This window comes from Galeopterus variegatus, unplaced genomic scaffold (genome assembly GCF_000696425.1).
Source record: "Galeopterus variegatus unplaced genomic scaffold, G_variegatus-3.0.2 Scaffold111, whole genome shotgun sequence".
In the NCBI taxonomy this organism is placed as follows: Eukaryota; Metazoa; Chordata; class Mammalia; order Dermoptera; family Cynocephalidae; genus Galeopterus; species Galeopterus variegatus.
In genome coordinates this window covers 352,683-361,499 of record NW_007726222.1, presented here as the reverse complement: position 1 = coordinate 361,499, position 8,817 = coordinate 352,683, and the positions used below count along the sequence as shown (strand labels likewise).

Sequence of the window (8,817 nt, the reverse complement as noted above, 5' to 3'; positions counted from 1 at the left end):
CTGCACCCAGCAGCTCCCGCTTGGCGGGCCGCAGAGCCGGCTCTCGCACCTCCACCGACTTGAGGCTCCCCGAGAGCTTCTGGCCCATGGTTCACTGCGGGGAGGGGGCTGCAGTCCACCGCTACCTTGTGGGAGCCCCCACTCCCCGCAGCCGGGGATGGGCCACGGGGATGGGAACCGGACTTCCGGACCGCGGACCTCCACAGCCTCTACCAGGCAGGGGCAGGGGCCCAAGCTCCTGCAAAAAAGCAAAAGGCATGGGTTATAGCAGCAGCAGCAGCAGCCGCCACAGCAATAACAGGTTACCGATCCCTTCATTTATGCCCATGCCTTGGCTGAGCCCTTTGCATGCATAATAATAATAACTCAAATAATATCTGGCACTAATCTAGCACTCATCATATGCCAGACACTGTTTGAAATGATTTACATGTATTCGCTTATTTAATCTTTAAGACCCGCCCCCACCCATAAGACACATATGTTATTATTCCCATTTTACAGATGAGAAAACTAAAGAGCAGAGAGAGGATACGTTATTAGCCAAAGTCCCACAGGTAAGAAGTGATGAAGCCAAGATTCATAGGCCATCTGGCTTCAGAATCTGTGTTCTGCACTAGGACAATCATAGGTCATCTTATTTTAGAAATAAAGACTGAACCCAGAAAAGTCGTGACTTGCCCAAGATCATACAGCCTGGATGAGAACCCAGGTGCCTTTGATCCCAGGGGACAAGCCCTGTGCCAAGTTGAGGGGGACCACCCAAGACATGCGGGCTGCTGATGTGTAGAATGTGGCCTATTGGTTCCCAACCCTAGAGGCCCTGGGGAGTTTAAGTAATATCCTAAAATGCAGCCAAGCTTGAGAAGCAAGACACCAAGTGAGGGCCCAGCAAGTTCAACTGGGACATGGACCAGGCAAGGGGGATGGGGTAGGGTCTCCACGGGAAGGTAAATGAGGGTGAGCAGGAAGGATAAGGGAGCTGGTGTCCAGGCTCTGAAGCCAGACCGAGCTGCATTCAAATCCCTCTCCGCATCTCTTAACTGTGTCCATAGGAAGGTCTCCTAGCCTCTATGAGACTCCAGTTTCCTCATCTGTAAAATGGGGACAAAACACCTTCCTCTGGTGGTATGGGAATCTGAGAGACAATAATATAAAGGACCAGGCCTGGGACTCTGCAGGCAGGTGTTCCTCTCTGGCTCTGTTCTCTGGGTATCCCACATAGACCCTTTGCCTTTGGATGGGCCAGTTCTTTCTTTGGGCATATAAACACTGCTACATTTACCCCAGACAGCCTTTCCTGAGGCAAGATCCTAGTTTTTATGAAGGAAGAATTGGCCACCATCACTAGATGACCAGCCAGAACCCAGGGTGCCTGGGATGCTTGAATGGGCCCTAGATGTGGGGAGAGATGGAGAGCTAAGCCTGCAGCCTGTCCAGAGCAGAGGCATGTGTTCTCACCTCCCTGGCCTGAGAGCTGCTGGGCTCGGAACTTCCCCTAAGACATGTGAGGCAACAGACCAGCATTTCTCACGCCCTGCCCTGTCCTGCCCTGCCCTGCCTAGCTTCAACCTCCCACCCAAACGGTGGCACACCCCTAACCAAAGTCCAGGTGAGAGGGAAAAGCCCCGCTGCCACACAGCACAGACAAGTATACTGTGGGTTTCTTTTTTCTTTTCTTTTTATTTTTTTAATTTCACTTCTCAATGTACATTGTAGTTGATTTTCATGACCCTTTATCAGTTCCTCTCCCCACCCCCACATCATATCTGTTCACTTGATGTAAACAATTCAAGGAATTTTTGTGGTTATTCTGTTTTCTCCCCTCCCCGACCTTTTATTTGTTTGTGTGCTTATTTATTTATTTTTAGCTCCCACAAATAAGTGAGAACATGTGGTATTTCTCTTTCTGTGTCTGACTTGTTTTACTTAATATAATTTTCTCTAAGTCCATCCATGTTGTTGTGACTGGTAGTATTTCATTCTTTTTTATAGCAGAGGAGTATTCCATCGTGTAGATTTACCTACCACAGTTTCCTTATCCACTTATCTGATGATGGACATTTGGGCTGGTTCCAGCTCTTGGCTATCGTATATAGAGCTTCAGTGAACACTGGAGTTCAGGTATCCCTTCGGTATGGTGATTTCCATTTCCCTGGGTATATTCCCAGCAGTGGAATAGCTGGGTCACATGGTAGATCTATCTGTAATTGTTTGAGGAACCTCCATATCATTTTCCATAAAGCCTGCACCATTTTGCAGTACCACCAACAGTGCATGAGAGTTCCTTTTTCTCCGCAACCTCGCCAGCATTTATCATTCTCAGTCTTTTGGATATTAGCCATCCTAACTGGGGTGAGATGGTATCTCAAAGTGGTCTTGATTTGCATTTCCCAGATGCTGAGTGAGGTCGAGCATTTTTTCATGTGCTAACCCTCCCACTTTTTTCTCTTCTTCCGTTTTCTTTCCTTTCTATTATTGTCAGACCCCGGTTTCAGCTGATGTTGACCCTATTCAGAGAGCTCTGTCTGACGTCTGATTTGAGGGAATACCAGAACCCATAAAAATCTGCACGCTAGATAGTTTTAAGATAGCAGATAAAGTAACTCCTTTTCATATCTGAAAGCACCCAAAATCAAGGAGAAAGAGAAACAGAAATGCAAACTCCCTCCTCAGCAAACCTAGAACCTATTTGTAACCTGGACCATAATTTACATAAGGAAAGGCTGCCAAAAACAGTAAAGGGCTGCCAAAAGCAGTGAAGATCAAAAATGGTGTGAGAAAACACCTACAGAGGACACCTGTGGCTGCAAATCTCAGATAAAGCTGGCAGAGCTAGCCAGTAGTTGGCACTCCCTGAAGGAAGAAACCAATGATTCCTAATTGGGAACAATGGGAACAGGGTATGTGGTCTGGCAGTGGGAGCCACCTCTGACACCCTGGGAAAAGAGGACAGCAGGGCTAGCAGAGGAAACCACAGACCCACCATCTTTACAGGAAGCAGTGTGTTGGTGAGGCAGAATGGGAAGAGGGCTCTGAAAAGCAGTGTGTTGGTGAGGCAGAATGGGAAGAGGGCTCTGAACTGGGAGAATCCTACAGCTACAGAAATCTGCTGACTGAATAAAAGCAAAGACTAAAAAAAATCACTACCACAATCCTGTGAGCAAAGTTCCTGTGAACCAGGAAGCAATGATGCCCTCTTAAAGTACTTCCTGGCATCCCCTCTACATGGACTGCCTACAAAATGCTGACCCAAGAAAGTTCACCTCTTTCAAAGAGGAACCAGCACAGGATATAGTCAAAGATGCTATAGGAGAAATAAAGGAGTAAACAAACAAGACAAAACATGGCAAACCAAGAAAATTCACCAGAAAAAAGCTGTCACAAAGCAGATGAGAATTGTGATCACATCTGTAAACTAACTTTGTGACCACGTAATTCAGAAAGGAGACAATCAGTCCAGTCTAAACGAAAGATTAAATCCATTTTACATAGTTATAAGTAAAGGTTACCTCTAGAACTGAAAATACAATACAAACTTCCAAATTGTCAGAAGGAACACAACACAAAGTAAAACAGATGATTTACTGAAAGATTTTTAAGAAGCGATAGAAGCAAAAAGACATAAAGATATAAAATATGATAGTAAAAATAAGACCAAAATATTAACCATATCAATGAATGGCTGTAATAAACTACTGAGACAAAAATATCCTCAGATTGAGGAACAGGACAAAACCTCCAGCCGTATGCTACATGTAAGAGACATCCCCAACGCTAAGTGACTCAACAATTTTGAAAATAAAGAAACACATACTAGGTAAGTGTAAACTCACACTAAGCAGGCACTGTTACCTTCATAGTAGGCAAGTAAAGTTAATTTCTAGGCAAAAGGTTTTAAGTGAGACAAAGAAGAATATAATAATAAAGAGTATTATCCATGATTGAAGATCTAACACACCAAATAACAGCACCAAAATTCAGAGCAAAAGCCAGAATAAATAGGAGGGATCTTAGACAGGTACACATTAGAGGCAGGTAAAAAAAAAAAAAAAGAAAAAGAAACAGTTCATAAAACAAGAAAGACCAATTGCTCCTTTAAAAAGATGCTCTATGAAATGCATAATGAAAAAGAAAAAGATTAGAACTACAACAAAATGCCATTTTTGTCTATCAGATTAGCGAGGATCAAAAAGTTGGGGAGCATCTTCTTGGAGAAGTTGTGGAAAAGCAGAGAGGCTCATGTGTTGCTAAAGTGATATGCACATACCCTTTGACCTAGCAATTCCACTTCCGTACTTAGTAGATGGGCGGGTACTTCAAAAAAATTGAATTAGGGCCGGCCCGTGGCTCACTCGGGAGAGTGTGGTGCTGATAACACCAAGGCCATGGGTTCAGATCCCATATAGGGATGGCCGGTTAGCTCATTGGGTGAGTGTGGTGCTGACAACACCAAGTCAAGGGTTAAGATCCCCTTACCGGTCATCTTTAAAAAAAAAAAAAATTGAATTAAAAGATAATACAAATTTTTTCATGAACGTTTTGAAGACCGCTCATGTTCTCAAATGCACAAAACTACCTATGTACATAAGGTAAGCTAAATAAATAATGGTATGCTGTAAGGGAATGCTATGCAGCTGAAGAAAAGAAGGTATCGATATGGAAGATCCAACGATAGATGAAGTCCAACAAACCAGGTGCAGAACGAAGGGCTGGAGGATGAGGAGGGGGTGAGGTATTTAATCCAAAGGGACCAAACGGAAAGGAGAACCAGCTGTTTCTCTAAGGAAACTGGACAGTTTTAGAACTTGCTTTTCTCTGCTCACCCTAGAACTTCACACTGATCTTCACCCAGACCTTGAGCCTCAACCAAGTTATGAGAAATAAGCAAGATGACATGTCCGAGGTGCTGGGCGTGTGGTAGGGATTCAATCATGGAGCCATCATGCATTCAAGGCGGCCTCTATAAGTTTGTACAGACTGCCCAAGTGCATCTAACCAGGAGGTGAGTGGGGACTGGAATCTGCTAGTTTTGTAATTCACTCAAAGATACCTTATGCTCCCATTCTAACAGAGCAGCAAACTGAGGCTCTGAGGGGAAGCATGACCAAAGTCACATGGCTATAAGATGGCAGGGCTGATCCCAAACTGGGTAACCTGAACTCCAAGTCCCCTCTGCTTCCTCCACTAACCTCAAGTATCAGCACTTACTCTGTGCCAGGCAACATACCAGCCACTGCTGAGGCACTATGAGGCGGACATCATGTGTTCCTTTATTCAAAAGAGGGAACAGGCTCAGAGAAGTTGCATAACTTGCCCCGGGGTCACACAGCTTGTAAGTGGCAGGACTGGAACCAACCCCAGGGCCACTACAGGACAAGCCTGTGCTCTCACATCTTCCTCCACACTGTGTAGAATAATGCCTTCTTCTTGGGGCTGACTATAACCAGCTCTGTGTGACATGGGAAATCTCTAAGGGAAGCTGCTTTATCCTTGTACACCACCATGTCAACTTTGGAGCTGCTGCTGTTGTTGAAGAGACACATTCAACGTGTTTGAGAGCAACTGCCAAGCAGCGGCCCCAGAGGAGACCTCTTCCTAGTTCTTGGCTGTGGCCCGTGCTGGGTCACTGAGGGATGGTACTCTCCCTCCTGACTGTGGTCTCCAAGTCCCTGTCCTTATCAGTGGCAGGCAGGGATGCTAAAGGATGCTCACATTAGGGGTGTGACCAAGTGGGCATATAAACAGACAGCCCCTTTGCTGCTCTCCCCAGTACAGGGCCCAGAGCGGAGTGCTCATGTCCACTAATGGCAAGCCACTAGACAAACCTAGCAGCGGTACAATATAACGAAGGGCGGGAGACCTGGGCTTGAATCCCTGCCTGTCTGCTGGGCCCTGGGCAAGGACTTGACCACTCTGAGACTCATCAGAAAAGTGCTGCTAACTATGTGCTAGCCTCGCCTGTCTTTGCGAGGATCAGGGCAGACATCTGTAAAGTCGAGCACAACACAGGTCACCCAGGAGGCATCCAGCAAATGGTGAGTGTGCCTTTATGTATGTCCTCCAGCATTGCCATTTCACTACTTGAATGCATCCTGCTGCGGGCTGAATGCTTGTGTCCCCCCAAAATTCACATGTTGAAGCCTTCATCCCCAATGTGATGACATTTGGAGGTGGAGCCTTTGGGAGGTACTTAGTTCATGAGGGTGAGCTCCGCCTCCTCCAAGAAGCCTGCCCTAATGCACCAGGCCTCCAGGCTCTTGCCCCGCACCTCTGTCCACCCTGAGCTAGGTAGGAGGGATGGCTTTCTGGCCCTGCTGATCTGCTATTTTCTACCTTGAGAATGTTCTGTTCCTCTGAGGCCAGGAAACACTTGTGCCCCCCCATCTCCCCACCCCCCCAATGCACAGACACAAGCACAATGCTTTGAACACAGGGCAGAGCACACATATGGGCTGTGGAGAGGATGTGCTGGGCTTCAGGGAGGGCTCCCTCTCTGCCCTTTTTAGAGGATGGAGCAGGGAAAGGACCAGGGCTGGGTCAGGAGATGGGAACATAGGGGTTATTTCTGCCACTAACACAGTCACTACCTCTAAGCGGCTGACTCTAGGCTGTATTCGGTCTGCCCCTTTGTTAGATACTGCTTTGCACCTTCCCTGCTTCCAGCCCTCGTTTATTCATTCAACAATCACTTAGTAAACACCTACCATGTGCCAGGCACTGTGCAGCTGGGAGCTAGGGACACAATAGTGGCCATGTCAGGCTCAGACCCTGCCCTCTTTCTCCAGCCAGAGGGAGTGGGAGCTTGTCACATTTATCTTCTTGTCTCCACTGCAGCATATGGCACTGGGCCAGGCACATGGGACAGACAGCAGAATCTAACTTCTCGATAGGAACAACATCATCCTTAACCCAGAGAGCAGCCAGCACACTGAACAATGCCGAAGGGTGCCTCCACCACACCCCTCAAACCAAACTTAATTTCTTTCACTATGCCTGGATGGGGACACAATGACATTATCCGGAAGAAGCCACTTAGGGCTTCAATCGTGGCTGAGCAAGAAAACAAAAACTCAAATTGCTAATTGCCTTTCCAGGACCCTGGAGGGTGTTACCACCCAACAAGGAAATGAGGAGACATGAAGTGGCAATGTTGCACCGTTTAAGGAACTTCAGTGGTTTGCAAAATACGATGCACAGTCTTCAGAGGCCCAGGACCTGAAATCAGTCTTGGAGGCCTGTCTGGCTGGGATCGACAGGCCAAGGGTCTGAAAGAAATCCACTCACTGTGGCCTCTGGCTTTGGACTCCTGGGGTAAGGTGTGGGAGCAGGTTTGATTCCTTCATTTAACCAGCAGTAATGATGCCCTTCGGGGATGTGAGACTTCAGTAAAGGATAAAACCCAATCACTTCCCTCTAAAGAAAGCCCACACCGAAGGGGTCAGACCTGGTGACAGGTTTGAATAATGATGAAGACTGTAAAAAGAAACACAGTTTGATACCACTGGAATTCTGTTAACAGACTGCTTATTACTTTCAAACATATACTACAGCGCTTGAAAAAAATGCAAAGCTGACCTAATCATGCTCCCCGCTTAAAATCCTCCCCAGGTTCTCCATGACTTTCAGGATAAAGTTCACTCCTAACCCTAACCCACTCCCAGAATATCCCACACACTCAGCCAGCCCATCTCCCTCAGGGAACCCCTTCACTCCATCTGCCCAGCCTCTCAGCAGTTCCCTGACATGCTGCTACATCGTCCCTTCCCTCTCCCTGCCCTTCCCCCGCCACGTACACACATCTGTGTAATTGTGTAATTCCACAGTGCAAGAGGTGTCAAGGGGTATCAACACCTCTGGAAGCCCCCGACCCTGTGCTCTCAGAGCTGCTGCACTTGCTTCCACACTGCACTTATCACAGGGCCATGACATCTCCTTAGCTGTCCGCCTCCCACCAGACTGGGAACAACTCCAGAGCTGGGGCTGGGTCTCCCTCATCAGAGTTCCCACGGGCCTGGTTTAAAGAAAGTGGTGGGTGAACATCTGTGGAAGGCACAAGTATGAACAAATGAATAAAAGCAACCTGCTGCCTTAGAGAGAACTTGCACCTGGGAGTGAACTGGAAAGGCAGCGCCATGAGCTCTGACAGTTCCTTAAACGTCAAATATTCCTCAATTCTCATCTCTGTACAATGGTGCCAATGACACCTGCCTGGCCGTGCTTTGAACGGCATGTTTTTAAGGTTCTCTTAGTATATATTAAATAGAGAGGCTGTTTTATTAAAAGATGTTCATTCAGAATGAACCCATCGGCAGTGAATGAACTAAAGAACCCCTAAGGTTTCATCCACAAACGTCCATTAGCTTTTCCCCTCTGCACATACACACACGGAGCTCACGCTACAACCGGCTGGGCAAATCTTCTCTTCCCCAAGAGCTCACAAAGAGAGCCGTCTGTCCAGTTCCAGGTGGAAACGTCTCACGCCTGTCTTCCTGGAGCATAAATCAATGAGGCTTCCCCAGCACTCCTCCTGGAGTTTCCATGGGATCCTCCCACGCGTGACTGAGCCACCAAGGTGGAGGCTCAGCTATCAGCCAGCAAGGAGAGAAGGGGATGGGATGAAGGAGGTTTGCTGGGCAGTGACAGGGGCCCCATGCTCTGAAGGTCATTTGAAAGAGATACACCTCTGAGCCAGCAGGCGTGGTCACTGCAGCTGCTCCTGTGCCCAGAGGGCTGCCCCAGGCACGTGTGGGTTGTTGGCAGGACAGCTAGTCTCCCTGAGGCCTGGCTCAGGCAGGAACAAAGCATGAAGGTGCG

At 47.5% G+C, this 8,817-nt stretch overlaps 1 protein-coding gene across 2 annotated transcripts in view; it reads right to left on the bottom strand.

Annotated features, from left to right (window-relative positions):
• The window catches only part of SPSB4 (splA/ryanodine receptor domain and SOCS box containing 4), an 82,830-nt gene that overhangs the window by 67,662 nt on the left and 6,351 nt on the right, over positions 1 to 8,817 (bottom strand). The window contains exon 2 of one of the 2 annotated variants that reach the window (XM_008586653.1): positions 12 to 238. Coding sequence is in view for 1 of the 2 variants with exons in the window: in XM_008586645.1 (XP_008584867.1) it covers positions 7 to 88 (82 nt within the window). In the remaining variant the exon portion in view is untranslated. Of the gene's footprint in view, positions 1 to 6; positions 239 to 8,817 lie in introns of those variants that run through there. The other variant, XM_008586645.1, reaches the window with a different exon arrangement.